General features: G+C 40.5%; 1 protein-coding gene across 10 annotated transcripts in view; it reads left to right on the forward strand.

Annotated features, from left to right (window-relative positions):
- Positions 1-19,844, forward strand: part of ARHGEF28 (Rho guanine nucleotide exchange factor 28) — a 135,218-nt gene that overhangs the window by 80,649 nt on the left and 34,725 nt on the right. For 4 of the 10 annotated variants that reach the window (XM_028748496.2, XM_028748505.2, XM_077936285.1 and 1 more), the window contains 15 exons: positions 545-749; positions 1,160-1,271; positions 2,136-2,178; positions 2,504-2,627; positions 3,775-3,907; positions 5,840-5,895; positions 9,079-9,145; positions 10,421-10,568; positions 10,655-10,776; positions 11,963-12,109; positions 13,070-13,320; positions 14,709-14,831; positions 16,445-16,562; positions 17,169-17,423; positions 18,914-18,990. In XM_028748496.2, the coding sequence (XP_028604329.2) occupies positions 545-749; positions 1,160-1,271; positions 2,136-2,178; positions 2,504-2,627; positions 3,775-3,907; positions 5,840-5,895; positions 9,079-9,145; positions 10,421-10,568; positions 10,655-10,776; positions 11,963-12,109; positions 13,070-13,320; positions 14,709-14,831; positions 16,445-16,562; positions 17,169-17,423; positions 18,914-18,990 (1,981 nt within the window). The remainder of the gene's footprint in view (positions 1-544; positions 750-1,159; positions 1,272-2,135; positions 2,179-2,503; positions 2,628-3,774; positions 3,908-5,839; positions 5,896-9,078; positions 9,146-10,420; positions 10,569-10,654; positions 10,777-11,962; positions 12,110-13,069; positions 13,321-14,708; positions 14,832-16,444; positions 16,563-17,168; positions 17,424-18,913; positions 18,991-19,844) is intronic. The other 6 variants (XM_028748502.2, XM_028748507.2, XM_028748499.2 and 3 more) reach the window with 5 other exon arrangements.

Raw genomic sequence — 19,844 nt, forward strand, 5'->3', positions numbered from 1 at the left:
AATCCAATCCAATCCAATCCATAGTCTTCTCTTGGATTTGTGAAATGTTGCCCTTCATTCTTGTATTTTTCTGTACCTTGGTTTTCTGGATGGAAATCAGCTGATTGTCAGGACTGCACAGCGCCACACATGGCTCTCTGCAATCATTGACTACCAGCTAATCATCATTGCTTCCAGAGAACCCTTCATGGTACTTTAATAAAGGGTTGCCCCTTCATGGTTTGATTTCAAACCCCATGAGATAAATTGGATCACCTGACAGATAGGTGCCCCTCCTGTCGAATATGGCCTACAGCGGGTGGGGGAGATAAAAATCTGATGCACTTCAACTTCAGATCCATATCCCCACTCCTGGCTTAGCACATGCCTCTAATTTCTTAGATATTTGAGCCATGCAGAAGTCTTTGGAAGGTGGCTGTGATGCTGATCATAGACAGTCTCTGTAACACCCTCTGCTTAATGTTGAATAGCTGGCTTATGTTGCATTTGTAATTTGCAATCTCCCTCCCTCTCTCTCTATCTCTCTCTGTCTCTGTATGCTTAGTTCTAGTCTTGATGACTTGGATGTAGACAATGGAGATGAAAGAATTTCTAACCGATCCCATAACTGCTACCCTTCAATGTCCTTCAACTCTTCTGCAGCCTTGGCCAATAGGGATGGGTTAGGTTCTTCAGAGACAACCACAGAACTGGATTTTAACATGAGTAGGGCTGAATCCCTTCCTTTGTCCAGCAATCTGCAGTCAAAGGTATTTGCTTGTTTTCCTACAAAGTTAGTAAGTCATCTTTTCTATTTCCAGTTAGCCAAATCAATTACATTTAGACGGGGTACCACTTTTCTTTAAACTCATTATTAAATATAGGGTTGGCTGCAACCTTTAATTGATGTGAGATCGTATTTCCCAAAATTTGCCATGCCATCTTTTCAGCAATAGACAAGAGTCTAGAGGAAAGGAATTTCACATAAGTACCTTTACTTACAGTGGCCATAAATGAAATAAGTGGATTGAGCATTCATCTAGCTTAGCAAATGTTAATTTGAAAAACATCAGCACCTACCTAGCAGCTAGAAAAGGATGAGGAAATCTGGACTTATGCTATTGTTGTTGTTGTTGTTGTTGTTGAAGATCAGTTCTCTGAAACATTGGGTGTATTTTAGGAATCCTTACTGTCCGGAATTCGGTCTCGTTCATATTCCTATACGTCACCCAAAGTCTTATTAGGGAAATCACAATGTGCACGGGACTTCACAGTAGCCGATGCGAATGACGGTAAGCATTAGCCCTGTTTTCACTTGTCATGTTCCTCCTCCCCTATTCCCTGCAGAAGGATGAAGTTGGTGTCCTTTATTCAGCCCAAGTCTAAACTTCCTTTAGATCTTTAGGAATGCAGGTTTAGGTCCACTTGCTTAAAACGTGGGGTGATTAGAAAAGCACTGCTGCTTAATACAGTCAGGGAGAAAGGCTCCTTCTGAGTGACCCTTCATCCCTCTGTATCTGGACCCTGAGTCTCTCTCTCCCTAGGCTCCAGCCCCTCTCTAGCCCCTCCCCTCCCCCTAAGCCCATGCCTGTCACTGGGCCTGCTTTGCACCCTCCTTGAGTCTTCTTGCTTGGCTAGAAAGTAGCCTTGAACTCTGCTTCTTGCTTGCCTGTGTGGAGGAGACAGAGGGATGTGTGAGTGTGTGTTGAAACAAGTCTATTTGCTGAACACACTGAACAGCGAATCTGGCTCTGCCCAAAGACTGGCATGCAGCCCCCCCCCCCCCCAAGAAGGTTGCCTACAAGCAATGTGAAAAAAACCTTGAATCTGCAATAGCTGAGGCAAAATAGATGCAGGTGGACCTCGTCCCCATTCCCACCATGTGCTGGTTTTACTTTCTCCTCCCTTAGGAACATGCCTTCAAGCAAATTCTGTCAGCCAAAATAAGCCACATTTATTTATTTCACAAAGTTTATATACCAAATGAGTGCATAAATTGCTGTTGATATTGACTTCCAGAGAGAGAGAAAGAGAATGGATATTTGATAGTTCTCCCCCCCCCCCCAACGTTTGCTTTTAAATATTCAGGCATGTTAGCCTGCAGTATTGAGTGAATATTGTGACATAGCTGCTTTAAACTTATTATTGTTTTGTAGAACAACGTGCATTCAGCTTGCCTGAACAGTCAAGAGAGAAAAGGTATGGACTTTTTAAGGGCATATTTAAGAATAAATAGTTATCTGGTTATTAGCAATAGCCATCAACCAACTGCAACTGTTTTACTTTACAACTAGATTTATTACATCATAAAACCACCCCAGTGCCAATCTGATCAGTATTTGTTGGTGATAGCTATGTAAAGTACCACACCTCATTTATGTAAAATTATGGTTCTGTATTCAGATTTAGGAAATATATTTATTCTCTTATTGTATCCAGTAACACAGTCACAGTGTATTAATTAGATACCTGATTTCAAGAAATCATGCATAGCATAATGAAATATTTCCTGGTGTATTTTTAGGATTCCGGAAGAAGAGTGGGAAAAGTATATAATACCTACAAAATCAGAATCTGAAAAATATAAAGTCAGCCGTACTTTTAGCTTTCTGATGAATAGAATGGCCAGTACACGAAATAAATCCAAGGTAATTCAATATGATGTGTGCTAGATGACAGTTTAAAAAATAAATAAATAAAATCTTATGAATGCTGAATAGATTTTGAAATGAGAACGGCTTCTAAATGTTTGCAGATGTAACCCTGTAAACACGTATTTTCCCTGGGAAATGAGACATTTCTGCATTTGATGCAGAGGGTTGCCTTGTGTGGTTTTTATTATGTTAGTAACATTAAAAACAGTGTTCCCCACCTGCAATCTGAAGCCATACAATCTTCTTCACTAACTCAAAACTCTACCCTCGTATTCGGCTACATGTCTCATTTGTGCCTTAAGTGAAGATAAAGAGAGAAAAGGACAGGGTTTGAAACAAGTAGCAACAATAATAGGACTATTTGTACAACTGCACAAAACATCCCTCCCCTTTTGACTTGTGTGTGTGTGTGTGTGTGTGTGTGTGTGTGTGTGTGTGTAAGTAGCACTTTGGGGAAAAGTATTTTCTGCCATCTCCCAGTGATGGAAATCCTTATCCCCTGCCTTCAGCTTGTTTATTGCCAGCTTAAACTGCTTTGGTCCCATTGTTCTTATAATTATTGTGTTTTCTCTGAATCTTCCTATTTCTGGGGATAATCCCATGGGGAATCCTAGCCAATCAGGTATTACATAGTAAATAGGATGACATCACAGTTCTACACAGGCAAATCTGTCTAATGAGTTGGCATTTCTGGAAGCAAATGAAGCAGCCTTCAGCAAGCATCACTGTAACTATAATGGGTGTTCAGTCAAGGTTTAGAAGGAGTGAGACCTGAAAAGATCCCATAAACCAGGAGGGGTGCAAGGAATGTCTGTTAAATGGAAGCATGCATTTGGAACGTTGTGTTCGGAATGTACTCCCTTTATGCATATCGTCTGACTGAATGATGACAAGAGATCTGTATTTGTTGAATTGTTGTTATTGTTGATGCTTTCTTGTGCAAAATTAACAAAATGAATGTATATAAAAGATAGAAGAGTGGGGAGATTTTATAAGATGCAGCTAATTTCCCCACTTCTAAAGAACAAGGCAGTAAGTGACATAGGAAAGATAAAACTGCGGCTGGGTTTAATAATACTGGAACATTTCAAAAGCTAATGAACTTCTTTTAATTCTTTTGTTTTCCATTCGGCTTATCAAGGCCAAAAATAAGGACGCCAAAGAGAAGGAGAAGCTTAACAGGCACCAATTTGTTTCTGGGACTTTTGGTGGGGTGCTGCCATGCTTCTCATGTGAGAAAGCCCTTTTGGGGAAAGAGGCATTGCAGTGTTTATGTAAGTACCTACGTTTTATGCTGAAGACATTTGACACACACACAGATTCCCCCATATTCTATAACTCTGATTGAAAATAGCCTTAGTCATATCATTGGGTTTTTATACCTCACAGTAGCACTTGTATAGATTGCATCAACATTCCTAGAATCATTGGGTTGTACCAAATCGTGTTGCTAGGCTGATGGTGAGGCTTCCATCAACAGAACGAGAAGGGAAACAATTTTCGGAGATTCTCCCCCTGCAGCCTTCCCAATCTGTTCCAGAGGTTTAGCCCCTGCCGCAAAATATGTCCGAGGTGTTTTAAGGTGGTTGCAGGGGAGGAGGAGTTGCTGAAGAGTGCTTCCTCCCTGTTCCATGGATGGAAGGAAGCCTTGCTGCCAGCTGAGCCACACCATCAGACACAACCCCACATAATCATACAATAGGGAGGGACCTCAAAAGTTATCTAGTCCAATTGTATTCACGAGAGGTGCCACCCAGCCTCTGTTTAAAAATCTCTAACAAATAGTAGCTCACCACCTTGCAAGGGAGCTTGGAATGTTCTCCCTAGCAGGGCCTGCCTGGTGGTGGCATTAATATCCTTTTGGTTGAGACCTACCTCTTCTGCCAGCATTTGATGGAACTTTATAGAATCTGGTGTGCTGGATAGCCTGGTCCATATACTGGTGACGCTTTCCTGCTGATATTAATGTATTTTTTTATATTATTGTTTTTTGTTAATTTACTGATGACTGTTATTGTTTTTTTAATCTTTTGTACATTTTATATTAGTTTGTGAGTCACCTAGAGTGGTAGGTCAAGTTAATACAGTGGTACCTCAGGTTACATACGCTTCAGGTTACAGACTCCGCTAACCCAGAAATATTACCTCGGGTTAAGAACTTTGCTTCAGGATGAGAACAGAAATCGTGCTCCAGCGGCGCGGCAGCAGCAGGAGGCCCCATTAGCTAAAGTAGTGCTTCAGGTTAAGAACAGTTTCAGGTTAAGAACGGACCTCTGGAATGAATTAAGTATGTAACCACAGGTACCACTGTAATAATGCTCGCGTATTGTGCTCAGAAATGGACCACTGTTTCCAAATGTGATCAGTACAGACATGAATTTAAAGAGAAAGTCTGCTGCCATCCCATCTAGTTGGGACCCACAGGATAAAACACACATGATGGTCTGAAGATGAAGAAACACATTTTTTCAAGTAATGTGGGGGTTCTTTCCTCCCCATGTCTTTAGTTAAAGAAAATGAGGGATGTGACCTCAACATACTTGGTGCTTCCTCACTTGTGTTCCACTTCATTGGCTAATGTTTGCGGGAGGCAGGGAAGCACTGTGTGTGGTGACATTCCAACATGTATCTGCTTAAACTAAGTGTTACTGGGGAGAAGTGGAAAAGAGAGTCTCTTGGCGGTGCACCCACTTACTATACGCAATCGGTGCTGCTTTAGCCTTGTCTGCAAAATACTATTTCAGTTTAAGATGGAATATGTGTTGCACCTTCTGCTCAAGCAGCTGTCTTTTTGCTGGCCCCTTTTGTAGAAAGCTACCAATCATCACTCGGTCCCAGCTCCTGCCAACCTAGCAGTTCGAAAGCACGTCAAAGTACAAGTAGATAAATAGGTACCGCTCCAGCGGGAAGGTAAACTGTGTTTCCGTGCGCTGCTCTGGTTCGCCAGAAGCGGCTTAGTCATGCTGGCCACATGACCCGGAAGCTGTACGCTGGCTCCCTTGGCCAAGCAAAGCGAGATGAGCGCCGCAACCCCAGAGCCGGCCACGACTGGACCTAATGGTCAGGGGCTCCTTTACCTTTACCAATCATCACAGCAGGGGAACAGATTGTGTCCTGGATTAGATTATCTAGAAATAAACCTTTTAATGTTGGGATGATAAGTCATAAACTTTACATTTTAAGAGATTTTTCTTTCTTTCTTGTAGATTGCAATGCACTTGTGCATAAAAATTGTAGAGAAAGTGCTCCTGGGTGTCCAAAAGTAAGTTTTGAAAGGGTTTGGAGATATCACTGCTTGTTGTTTGATTGCCTTATTTAAATTCCCTCCTTACTGTGTTTTTCTGTATGCTTGTGTCATTTTGCTTCATGTAATCCGTAGGGTGATGAAGCTTAGAGAGTCGTGTCTCAAAATGATGTTTCATATGTTACTTCAAAATAGATAAACAACTAACGAAGGAATAATTTATTTGAATATGCCATATTCATCAGTAGAAAAACCAAGGCATTCTTGGGGAAGTAGAAAATGTCTAAAAATAATGGGACAACTTAAATTTAGCATTTTCCTATAGCCTCTTGTTTCTACTTATTTGGCAGAAACTTGTTGAGCTTGTTTAGACACTGAAGGCTGTGTAATTTCGCTAGGTCTGTTTCAACTCCCCTCACCTTTCCCTGCCTTTCCTCACACTGATTTGTGCTTCCTATATTTCATACTACCGTATTTTTCGCTCCATAGGACGCACTTTTTCCCTCCTAAAATGTAAGGGAAAAAGTCTGTGCGTCTTATGGAGCGAATGTGTGGTCCCTGGAGCCAAATCGCTGTTGCCCTGCGCTCCTGGGCTGCTCTTTAGGAGTGGGGGGAGGAGCCACGGTGCTCTGCCGGCAGCCTCCGCTTTCCCCTGAAGCCCCGGCAACGTTTGCAAGCAGCGGGAAGGCTGTGCGCTCCGGGCTGCTCTTTGGGGGTGGGGGGAGGAGCCACGCGGCTCTGCCGGCTGCCTCTGCTTTCCCCTGAAGTCCTGACAAGGTTTGCAAGCAGAGGGAAGGCTGTGCGCCTTTGCCCCGCACTCCTGGGGTGCTTTTTGGGGGTGGAGTGGGGAGTCACACTGCTCTGCCTGCAGCCTTTGCTTTCCCCTGAAGCCCCGACAAGGTTTGCAAGCAGAAGGGAAGGCTGTGTGCTCCTGGGCTGCTCTTTGGGGGTGGGGGGGAGGAGCTACACTGCTCTGCCTGCAGCCTTTGCTTTCCCCTGAAGCTCCGACAAGGTTTGCAAGCAGAAGGGAAGGCTGTGTGCTCCTGGGCTGCTCTTTGGGGGTGGGGGGGAGGAGCCACGCGGCTCTGCTGGCAGCTTCTGCTTTCTCCTGAAGTCCCAACAAGGTTTGCATGCAGAGGGAAGGCTGTGTGCTCCTGGGCTGCTCTTTGGGGGTGAGGGGGAGGAGCTACACTGCTCTGCCTGCAGCCTTTGCTTTCCCTTGAAGCCCCGACAAGGTTTGCATGCAGAGGGAAGGCTGTGTGCTCCTGGGCTGCTCTTTGGGGGTGGGGGGAGGAGCCACGCGGCTCTACCTGCAGCTTCTGCTTTCCCCTGAAGTCCCGACAAGGTTTGCAAGCAGAGGGAAGGCTGTGTGCTCCTGGGGTGCTCTTTGCCCTGCACCCCTGGGATGCTTGGTGGGGAGCAGCAAATTGCTGTCTCTCAGTGCCTCCTTATTCAACTGCAGAGGATTGCCTAACAGGATTCTGAGCTCCATTTGAAGTTTAAAAATATTAAGTTTGGGGATTTCTTCAAGTGGCAGTTTTGCAGAAATAGTCATAAATACATGCAAAGCATCTCCACAAACCAGTAATAGTGAGCTCAGCTACAACTGAGCAGGCATCTGGCTCAGGAACAGTTTAAACTGCACAACTATAACCAGACATCCTGTGTGTTTGTGTGTGGACCATGTTCCTAGCAGCTAATCTTTATTGCTGAAAAGAGACACTGATATTCCACTCCAAATCTATAATTCATTATACAAATTCTTACAAGTACAGTCCACCTATACCAAACCAAAAACATTGTGTTCTCTTGTTATTGAATGGAAGCTATTTATCTGCCCTCTTTTCCTCCTCTGTTCTTTGCTCAGTCACTCCATTTTGAATCTTCCTTTCAAAACAACCATGCCTGTTTTGAGAAAACTTCAGAGATTTAGGAACTGGAGCGCAATCATTTTATCTCTTTGCTGTTCCTCCATACTCCAAGCACTTCTCATTTGCACAGCCCTGGTTTCTCTCCCTGACTATTAATATTCTTGATTAATAACAGTAAAATGCTCAAATTTTAGTTTTTGTGACTGCTGCCAATACTGACTTCCCAGTGATAATGAAAACAGCTGCATTATAATGGAATGTCTGTCCTTTTCCCATTCACTTCATTATATACCGTGACTCGCTTTAAAGCAGCAAAGTGGACAGGAGCCACACACTTTGCTGTTTTAAATAGCTTAGTACAACATTTGAGTCCGATTTTTTTTTCTTGTTTTCCTGCTCTAAAAACTTGGTGCGTCTTTTCGTCAGGAGCGTCCTATGGAGCGAAAAATACGGTATCTTTGTTGTTGTTAGATCTTGGGAAGAGGTGTGGATTAAAGTGGTTGAGATAGGGCTGATTCTTATGATCATTTTAGAACCTTGCTATGTGTGACTTTTCTGGTCACAATAAATGGAAAACTGAGGAAGAAGAAGGGTGCAGCTGAAGCCCACTGATTGGGAACTGAGGTCCAAGTGGAGCATTTGAATTGTAGCTTCATCTGCTCTATTTTTCATCTCTGGTAACAAATAACAAGAGTGGCTATTTATGAAAGATAAGCCCTCAGAGTATGTACAGCTTCCCTTCATCTTTGAAATCCAGCGGCTGAATCCAATGTCATCAAGTACTGTAGTACCAAGGGGAATAGCGCCTCCTGTTGTCCACCAAGGATGCAATAGCAAGATTTCCACTCAATATTACTGACCACCAGCATTAATTTTTTCAGTTCCCCACCCACCCCAAACCTAAGCTTCCCCTTCCCGCTTACCTCTGAACACTTGCCTCACAGATACAAGCATAATTGCATTGAGAACAAATGCATATATTAAGGATTTATTTTAATTATCTGAAATTGCTACAGCAACATGTCATGGTATTAAGACATTCTGCCAGAATACCATGGGTGTATAGTGGGGTTGACATTGTGAGTTGTGGGGAGAAGGGGCTCTATTCACTTTAATGGGCATCCAACTGCAACACTCTGAAATTTAACAAGAAAGATTTCATGGGTACGTATGTTGAGGTTTGAGTCTATGCCAGCGATTGACATACTTACTATAGGGAAAGCACAGAATGCGAAGTGACATATCTTGTGGTGAGGGGCAGCCCTAAAGCCTAGGAGTGTTAAATAATGTCTTCAAATTTTCATACTATTAAGAAAGCATTCTTCTTTAGCAGAAATCCCAAGAGAGGTGCCATATTAAGAACAGGATGCAAGCTGTCCAGACAAGTAAGCACTCTAGTAAGAAAGCTAAGAGATGTAAATCCATTTTTTTCATTTGTCAGTTCACCTGTCAGTTAAAATTGTTGAATACTAGCAAAATAAGCTTAAAACGATACAACTGAGCTTCTACACAATTTGTCCTTGCATATGACTTTATCCTGAATACTTGTGAAGATGCACTCAATGGCTGCATTCAACCAATATGCTCAACCATGGTTTAGAGATTTGGGTATAGGCCTTGGGCTTGTGGGCTCTTTCCTCCTTCTCCCCTTGTACAGCACCCTTAATGAATCACTTCTTGGTTTCATCAAACCATTGTTTACTTACGAACTAGGATAAAATTTTAAATGCAGACATTATCTGAGGAAAACAGATATTGGTCTTTTTGAGCATGCACTACCGTCAGGATGAACCATTCAAAAATTTTGAGCTTTGTTGAAATTGCTAGAAATATCAGCCTGAGTGAATTAAAACTGTGTGAAATTCTATTTTAAAAACTGTATCAGCCTACGAAGGATGAATAATGGAGGTTATATGGGGTCTAAGAACATAATTCACTTAGTATCATGGGGATGAGAAGTAATTCACCCTTTCAAAAGTTCACCCTTTCAAAATTCTAAATCCTACAACAATATTTTCAAAAATGTGTTTTAATCTGCAAAATATTTTTTACTGAGATCATCATTAATTACATAGGCAAGGATCCAAAGATTCATTTAGATACTTCCAGGGATGCTTCAACGTGTTCCTTGTGCAGTAGCCCTCCATGATACTTTTGATATGTTGTAGTGGATTGCAACTCAAAATTATTACAGTGGTACCTTGGTCGTCAAACTTAATCTGTTCTGGGAGTCCATTCGACTCCCGGAACCATTTGAGTGCCAAGGTGTGGCTTCTGATTGGCTGCAGGAGCTTCCTGCACTCCGTCAGAAGCTGTGGTAGCCGCATCGGAAGTTTGACTTCCAAAAAATGTTCGCAACTTACTTCCGGGTTTGTGGCGTTTGGGAGCCGATTTGTTTGGGAGCCAAGCCGTTCGACAACCAAGGTACCACTGTATTATTATTTAAATCAGCTGAGTGAGATATAAGAGCTCTTGGTATCATAGCCATAGTTTGCCATTGGGAGATAGAAGACTGCATTATAATAAATCAGATCATTAGTCAAGGTAGCCCAGTATTGTCCACATTGACTGGTAGCAGCTCTCCAAAGTTTCGGATAGTGGTCCCTCCCAGATACAGAGCACTTTGTTAAACTTGTCCAATATCTGAAATACCTGAAACTTTGACCTTCCAGATCCATCGTTCAGAGATGTTCCACAGCCAACAATGTCCTCAATGCACCCTTCTACCTCAACACCCATTGGATTATCTACTGTAAAAAAAGATGTATTGCAGCCATCAAACCCCTTATCCAAAAGTGTTCCAGGTACCAGTTTTGAAAGGTAAAATGGCACTCTCTGATGTCTTGCAATAAACATGATGCCATCTAAATGAGTCACTACACCTGTATGGTTTTGCTTTACCCTAGGAAATCCATGTCACCTTTGGAATCAGATGCCGATACCAGCAGCTGGAGATCTCGGTCTCACTCTGAAGAGCTGTTGCAATCAATAGGGACCGCTTCGTCAGTTGACTCTTTTATAATTGAAGGTATATGGAGAACTCAATGTGATACTATCGACATGTGTATACGTGTAATATATTAACAAGAAGTGTGTATAAAATAGTACCACTTGCAATGATGAATAAGTAAACATCTGCTCCCATTTCCATTTTCATTATTCCTAATTCTGCAGCAAGGATCACAAGAAGCTTTATAGTGCTGGCTTGCAAGGACCAGCTCCCTTTTCATCTCAGCATCATGCTTTTAAAAATACATATCTATCTATCTCTTTTCTAGTGGTTTTCTTGCCTATATGGATTTATTTATTTATGCACCACTGCCTATGAAACACCTCAAAGTGATTTAACACTAAAAACAATTTAACATATTTATGTATGCCTACCTGCTAACATTCTTTCCTAGACAGCTCACAACCTAAAAATGATAAAACACCATAAAAATTCATTCGCATAAAAGCAGTTTCCAGCATAATGTTTCTTCCAGCAGAGAGAAATGCAAAAGCGTATAAACTATGGTTCAGAACAATAAGATCACAGATTTCCTAAGAAGACCTGGAAAAACTAAAAAGTCTTCGTGCTGAAATGAGCATAGGGAAGGCCTTATGTGAGCCTCTCTACGGATGAATTCTATCATCGGAGGGCCCTCTACCAGGAGGGCCCTCTACCAACACTTGGTGCATGTGTTTGTGTGGCACACCCGCAGCAGGGTCTCTGAACAGGATCTCATTACAGTGGTACCTTGGTTTACGAACTTAATCCATTCCAGAAGTCCGTTCTTAAACCAATGCATTCTTAAACCAAGGCATGCTTTCCCATAGCAGCGGGGGGACTCAATTTACAAATGAAACACACTCAACAGGAAGCGGAACATGTTCTGCTTCCAAGGCAAAGTTCAAAAACCAAAACACCTAATTCTGGGTTTGCAGCGTTCTTAATCCAAGTTGTTCATAAACTAAGCTGTTCTTAAACCAAGGTACCACTGTATATGGAAGAAGGCCTGAGATGCAAAATCACACATTTTCAGCCCTATCTGCGACTTCTCGATTCACATCATGTGCTCATGCAATCTCATAACTGAGATCCATCAGTGTTGCTTGTGTGCACCAAAAAAATCAACCCTACGTCTGATTTATGTTATTATCTAATCACTGCCTGAGTTCCACCTTGTTCGTATTTATGTGGCTGGTATATTAAATACTGTTTACTTTGATAGCTACAGACGACGTTGATGCCTCCCTGTGGAGCGACCTCAGCACCGATGCATTAGAATTTGAGGCAGAATCCTGGAGTCTTGTTGTCGACCCTTCATTTTGCAATAAGCAGGAAAAGGACATTATCAAACGGCAAGATGTGATTTTTGGTCAGTATTCTAAAATTCAGACTAATGTTCTGTATAACTAGATACAGATGATGAGGTAAACTATGCTGGGACTGCTAGTGAGCACAAAAATAAGGAACCCGCTGTATGAAAACATACACAAATAGAAAAAAAACTGGGGTTCAGGCCAGCATACAAGTACACAATATGTGGCAAACAAAGTACGACGAGTGTATTCATCACAATGTACCGACATTTTTTCTTGCACCGGAGATAATGAAAATGTATCATTAATTGCTAAAATTGTACTTATTTTGATGATTCTGGAGTACTGCTTGCATGTGCTACATGCCTTGTAATAGTGAATACATTGTGACAAATACATTCCTTTTACTTTGCTTACCATATACAGTGGTACCTCGGGTTAAGAACTTAATTCGTTCTGGAGGTCTGTTCTTAACCTGAAACTGTTCTTAACCTGAGGTACCACTTTAGCTAATGGGGCCTCCTGCTGCCGCTGGGAAATTTCTGTTCTCATCCTGAAGCAAAGTTCTAAACCCGAGGTACTATTTCTGGGTTAGCGGAGTCTGAAACCTGAAGCTTCTGTAACCTGAAGCATCTGTAACCCAAGGTACCACTGTATAGTCGTACCTTGGAAGTCAAACGGAATCCATTCTGGAAGTCCGGAAGTCTGTTCGACTTCCAAAATGTTTGGAAACCAAAAGCACGGCTTCTGATTGGCTGCAGGAAGCTCCTGCAACCAGTTGGAAGTCGTGGAAATCCCGTCGGACATTTGGCTTCCAAAAATAGTTCGCAAACTGGAACAGTCATGTTCAGTAGCCAAAACGTCCAAGAACTAAGCTGTTTGAAAACCAAGGTATGACTGTATTGTGTCCTTGTATGCTGGCCTTAACCCCCGTTTTTTTTTAATATGGGACTGTTAGTTTATTGGAAGTCAGTTTTGATTTATTTAATTGTGCGCTTTCTTTTTCTTCACTGCAGAGCTGATGCAGACAGAAGTACATCACATCCATACCCTATTCATTATGTCTAAAATATTCAGAAAAGGAATGAAAGAAGAATTGCAGCTGGATCATAGCACTGTGGACAAAATATTCCCCTGTTTAGATGAACTGCTAGAACTTCACCAGCAGTTCTTCTGCAGTATGAAGGAAAGACGACAGGAATCATGTGAGGAGGGCAGTGATAGAAATTTTGTAATTAGCAGAATTGGAGACATCCTTGTGCAGCAGGTAAGGCTCTGAGCTGAACAATTTTATTCATTTTTACTCTTACTAACTTTACTGTGCTCAGTGGGACTTACTACTTAGTAAGGACGGAGGAGAAATTTAATGCAATATTAGTAATCTGCAAGGTTTACAACTTGAATATCTAACCAGGAATGGGAGGAAAATTTTGATCCAGTCCGTGAAGTGAACCTCCGTAATTTGCACTTTGCAAAACAAAATGTCAACCGAAACAGCCATATTTCAAAATTCTCACTTCTCCAAATTTTGCAATGCCTTTCTCCTGCCCGGTAATGTGTACCAAAATGCATATTCTAGTGTACACAATAAATGCATGTATTAGTGAAAATAACATACAGTTGCACGCCACTCCCAGAGGTTCCAGGGTTTGTTTTCCTTCAAATGGGGGAGAGCAGAGACTGTGGTGTATTTCTGATATATGATTTATTTACACATATATACAACCTGACCCCCAAGATGGAGAGGCTCACAGCACTAACATCTCAGAAGGTCTTGTGTCTCCCTTGGTCCCAGCCTTGGATTCAGACAGAAGTTAAGCATGGCTCTGTTTCCCTGGCTTCTCCCTTCTTCTAGCCCAGCTCTCAGCTCACGAAACTCTGTGACTTCTGTCTTTCTTACTACCAGCCAGGTGAGGGAGGGGGCCCGCCCTTTTGCCCTCTGGCACAGAGCAACTTCCTTTGTTAGACCATACTTAGGTGGTACCTATGGTGGTACCTATGGATTCCATTGCTGAATTAGCTGAGCAGGTTCTTTGTGATATAAAGGTCATAGTTTATGACCTTTATATCACAAAGAACCTGCTTAGCTAATTCAGCAATGGAATCCTCATTAGATTTTAACCCCAGGAATTACAAGGGAGTCCGGTATCATGCAGACTAACCCCTTGAAAACACGCACACACAAATATGAGGGGAAATTGGTTGCAAAAATGTAAATATTATTCAAAACAGCGTACAAAACAGCTGACGAATTTTCATGAGGATTTTGGGGGGTGGGATGGGATTTTATTGCTTATGTTAATAATGCAGAACATAACCAGTCTTCACTTCTGGCCTATAAATGGCTTTACTTATTTCCTCATATAGTGAATTAGTCTTTGTTAAAAATAATCCTTTGGATAGCTTTGGCCACAATTAAATATTTGAGGTGGGGTGGGGGGGCCCTACATATTAGTCTTATTACTTACGTGAAAACTCTCCACTGAATACATAAATTGTAGTCAGACATGTGTAGACTTTATTTGACTCCCACTGCCTTCAGAGGTTAGCCATTAACCTGACTGATGTGTGTGGCTTTGTATGGTTTAGTAACATTTTCAATGTAAGGCATTTGATATTCCATGCGTACTATTTTTAATTGCTGCTTTTTATTAGTTTTCAGAAGAGAATGCAAACAAAATGAAGATGATATATGGGGAATTTTGTAGTCATCAGAAAGAAGCAGTGAGTCTTTTCAAAGAACTGCAACAAAATAAAAAGTTTCAGAACTTCATCAAAGTAAGTTGGCAATAGCAGGTGAGTTAGAATCATAAAACTGTAGAGATGAAAGGGACCCCGAAGGTCGTCTAGTCCAACCCCCCTGCAATCCAGGAATCTCAGCTACATCTGTAGAAAAAATGCTGGAATGAATGAATCCTTAATAGTAACATGCCTGAACAAAGCTGGTGTAGCACAGAGGCTTCAGTCTGAGCTGCAAATCTGGAAGTCGCTGGTTAGAACTTTGTGTGCCTTGAATTCACTAGCAACCCTAAGCAAGTCATTCTCTTTCATCCTCACTCTCCCCCTCCTCAGTCTGTACGATGAGAGATAATGATCATGGGGATACTGGATCATGTATGTGAAGCACTTTGAACACTTGAAAGTGCTATGCAAATTATTATTATTATTAATTTATTATTATATAATTAAATTTTCTTTAACAGAGGTTTCTTTTAAAGAACTGAATATATTACCTTGTGCAGGCACAAAATTAATCGGCATAGGTTATTTATGTTGTTGGGCTAAATTCCATTCTAAAAACAGGCCCATAGCTGTAAGTGAGGCTTTAACAAATGTAAAACTTTAACAAATTGAGTGTAAAATCAGTTTAGTAAAGATTACAATGAATTTCAACTTACTATCAAAATACAGTATCAGATTTGGGGGAAACCCCCCATGCCAAAGAAATCCACATAGTTTCTTACAAAACTTAACAACAAATTCAAATACAACAAAGTCAACGTATTTAATATTACAATGAAACAATCTAAATTTAATAACAAATGCAAATCAAGATTAGCAACATAAAGCAAGGAAGCTAACCCCACCCCCTTAGTGCTGATTTTGCTGTATTCTGATGACCCACAGAAGCCTAGCTTGAATATAGTTCTGAGATCTTCAGGGCTAGGTCTTCCCACTAGGCTCAGAAGGAGCAAAAGAGATATGTTGGGCACCACCAACGATGGTTAGTTGTCCTCTTCAGCATCCCAGGTGTTCCAGCCACTAGTGCTGGTCTTCTTTTGTTTGGATTATTTTTATTTCAAAACCACCACAATAACCTTTCAAACTAAAGTAATAATTCACACTAGTTAATCCGTTGAAGACCTTGTTTTCTATCGACCAGGTTGATGATGCAAACCCTAAAACTAAGATAAGTAAAAATTACCTTAATCTGGCAGGAGAGATTCACAATGTAAAAAAGAAAGAAAAAAAAAGGTATCACAGGTAGGAATGCTTATTTACATAAGTGTTATAGTTGCATTCCAGAAAGCATCTTCCCCCCTGGATGTTGTTGGACTCAACGCCCATCAGCCTCGGCCAGCATGGCCTATGGTCAAGGATGATGGGTGTTGTATTGCAATGCCAGATGGGAAGCAACGGGTTAGGGATGGCTGCTCTAATGATTCACTGACTTGGGGAACTTATCATATCCTTCAGAACAATTCAGTTATATAGTTAGTTATCTTATTGACTGCATCATACAAATGTTGTAGCTAGATGAAGAGAATAATATGAATTTTCATTGGATTTAATCAGAAAAAGAGGACCCTGTTAAACATAGGCTAAACATAACCTGCGTATCAAATACATCAAAAAAGGGCTGTATTTAAAAATTCTATCTGTTTTTAAAGCTACGGAACAGTAATCTTTTGGCTCGACGTAGAGGAATCCCAGAATGTATTCTGCTTGTTACTCAAAGAATCACAAAGTACCCAGTTCTGGTGGAGAGAATATTGCAGTATTCCAAAGGTAAGTCATAATTTTAATTCACATGCCATCAGAAATTCTCAAGGTTTGCTCTGTTGAATAACACTAGGGGCACCAAAGATTTTCCCCTAGTTTCTCACATTGTGAACAGGAAAATATCCACCTAAAGTAAACAACAGGTGGATCAGAATTTCATGTCTCCCTTCCATTTGCTTTTATAGGAACCCATTTCGTCAAGGTGTTTTTTTCTTGAATAAAAGCAGTGGCAAGAACTGGCCTGGCCATTATATCTTCGTCACATTGATTATTACTGGGACCCAGAAGGGCAGAAGCCATATTTTCAGTAATACAAAGCAAGCATATGTTGCATGGAAAAGGAATGCAGATATTAATTCTGGAACAGTTATTATCATTATATGTGCTTTCGTCTCAAACCACATACACGAAAAGCCTCAGAACCACGTATTTAATTAGAATTTTTTAGGGTGGAATTCATAGGCCATGAACTATGTACAGAAATAAATTGAAAAACATGCGCTTGGGCATCTCTTGTGAAAATCCACTCCAGTTATTTAAGGAGAAATGGTTTCCCTTCTTTGCTTATATATTCTTATATTTGTGTATATATATTTGTTTGCTTTTCTATAGAAGGAACGGAAGAACACCAAGACTTATGTAAAGCCCTTTGCCTAATCAAGGATATGATTGCAGCAGTTGATTTGCAAGTCAATGAATATGAGAAAAAACAGAAATTGATGGAGATTCTCAGTAAGATTGAAAACAAAACATATACCAAGCTGAAAAATGGCCATGTTTTCAGGAAGCAGGATCTGATCAAGAAAGAGAGGACACTGCTGCATGAAGGCTTAGTCTATTGGAAAACGGCTACGGGACGCTTCAAAGGTCCTTGCAGTTTTAAGTTCCTTGCATGCTTTTGAAGAATTGTGTATTGTTATTTTGGCTTCTAAACAAGAGACATGGGTTTCTGACACAGTGGCATAAAAAGGTATTCTGCAGGAAAAGGTGTCTCATATTTAGGCACTGATCCATATACATGATGGAAAAGAGAACACAGTCTTCTGGTTTGCCTTTACAGATTTGAAACACTGAGTATTAAACAGATACTCACACCATTTTCTTACATTAAATTTCCTCCCAAAGTTAAGATTGTTCGATCATTTATCCCTTTCCACAAAAATAAGGAATGAGAACAAAAGTAATTCTGGTTGTAACATATTTGACATCAGTGGCCTGCTTTCTAATTTGATTCTTAAATCACAGTTTTGAAGAGCTTTAAACCTCCTCAAAACTATGGGTTTAAATGTATTTATTTTTTCACATATTTATATCCTGTATTTTAGGGTAAAGCCTTCACAAGGCAGCTCACAGCACTTAATAAATACAATATGTCAAACAATAAAACATTATAAAAAATGAAGTCCAACAAAGCCATCAATGGAAGGCGGAGCAAATTAAATATATATATTTTAAATCCACTTAAAAGCCACCAGTAAGCAGGCATTTCCTTTCGAATTCGTGTAAAGGGAATTCCAGAGTTGTGGGGCCATCACTGAAAAGCCCCTGTCCATGGTGCCCACTAATCTCATAGTTCTTAGTGGTGGGCCAGAGATCAAGGCACTCTGAGATTGATTTCAGGGCAGGCAGTCCTTCTAGTAAAGGTGGCTAGACTTCAGGCTAGTGAGATATTTTGGCTGAGGTCCACCAGTCTGAGCCAGATCTAACAGTGGCAAAGACAAGGCAGAAGTACATAAAAGTATTAAGTAACTGGATGTTTCTGAGCCTACTATATGTGCAGCCTAGAAATATGTGATCAATACTTGAACCAAGCTCACAAATTATTTCCACACAAATGTACTCCCAAGCTATTTGCAGGATGGGGAGAGAAGGCTATTTAGTTGTTGCTGCTGTTGGACAATTGAGTCAGAAACCCTTCTACTATAAGTGATCTACTACAAATCTCCTAGCACTCTTTTAGTAGATAATGATTTACCTTCTTCCCAGCCTTGTTTTAAGCAATCTGGTCCCAAACCATTCATGTGCAATTCACTTTTTTAAAGTAAAGTTTCTGCCAAGGCCTTTGGTGGGGAGGGCAGGGGAGAATTTCCTTGAATGGTGAGGACCTTGGTAAATATTGTTTTATCTTGAGCCTAGTGCTGGAAAATCAATTGTAAGGCAAGCATTCTATTTGTTTCCCAAGATAAAAGAAGAAATGTTTTAAAGGCATTTTTAGAATTTTAATTTAGTCTTAGTGATTTAGATATTTCAGACATTTTGATTTATGTATTTTAATTGTGTTTGCTTCCATTTTTTTTATTTGTTATGATGAAGTAAGAAATTAATTTGTGATACTTATTTCCTTTCTTTTTTGAAAGATATATTAGCCCTCCTTCTAAATGACGTGATGTTGTTTTTACAAGAAAAAGATCAAAAATATATTTTTGCAGCTGTTGTAAGTATGATTATCTAAAAATGTTAATTGCACTTTTGTATTATATTGTGTAACAATGCCTATATCCAGACTTCTTCTTTTGGTACCTGCCTGTTAGTTATATCTGGGTTTCTTCTTGGTATCGGGTCTAATCATAAAACCTTTTATCAAGGTTTATTTCTTTCAAACATTTATATGCTGCTGTGTAGTTTTAACAAAATCCCAAGTATGCTGTGAATAAATACTTTTTTTACACAAGGGTTAAATACTTTATTTATAATATGTGAACATAATAAACACTGGGCATGATCCAGCCAAAGTTATGTATTTTAAAGCCCAGTGCATTTAAATAAAGGGTACCCTAAGTATCTAACCCCAGAAGTCTTGGAACATGGTCATTATTATCCATTCAGTAATAAAACAGAGTTTTTAGTATGCAAGAGACATTTTACCAGTGCATTCAATGATTTTATTCTGCAACACAAGCCACATTAAAGGAAAATGCAAGGCACATTCAGTAACATGATGGACCATTTGCTTTCCCGAATAAAGCGAGTTATGCTAGTCCTGATAGATACTGGTATCTGCAAAGACCTGCAGTGCATTTCAAACATAATTATTCTCCCAAAGTTTCCATGATTAAAAATTGCTCTGACATTCTACTGACAACACACCCTTTTACTGTGGCCTTTGACACCTGAAACGTGTGTTTTCAGGGCCTGCCCTATTCTTGTGACTTTAATCTCCTTTAAATTCTTAATTTTAAATGTTTGTAACCTGCCCTGGGACCTGCTGTTGTAGGGTTGGTGGTGGTAGTAGAAGTAGTAGTAGTAGTAATAATAGTAATAGTAATGATGTTGATGACGATAGTAATA

This window comes from Podarcis muralis, chromosome 11 (assembly GCF_964188315.1).
Source record: "Podarcis muralis chromosome 11, rPodMur119.hap1.1, whole genome shotgun sequence".
NCBI classification, from domain to species: domain Eukaryota; kingdom Metazoa; phylum Chordata; class Lepidosauria; order Squamata; family Lacertidae; genus Podarcis; species Podarcis muralis.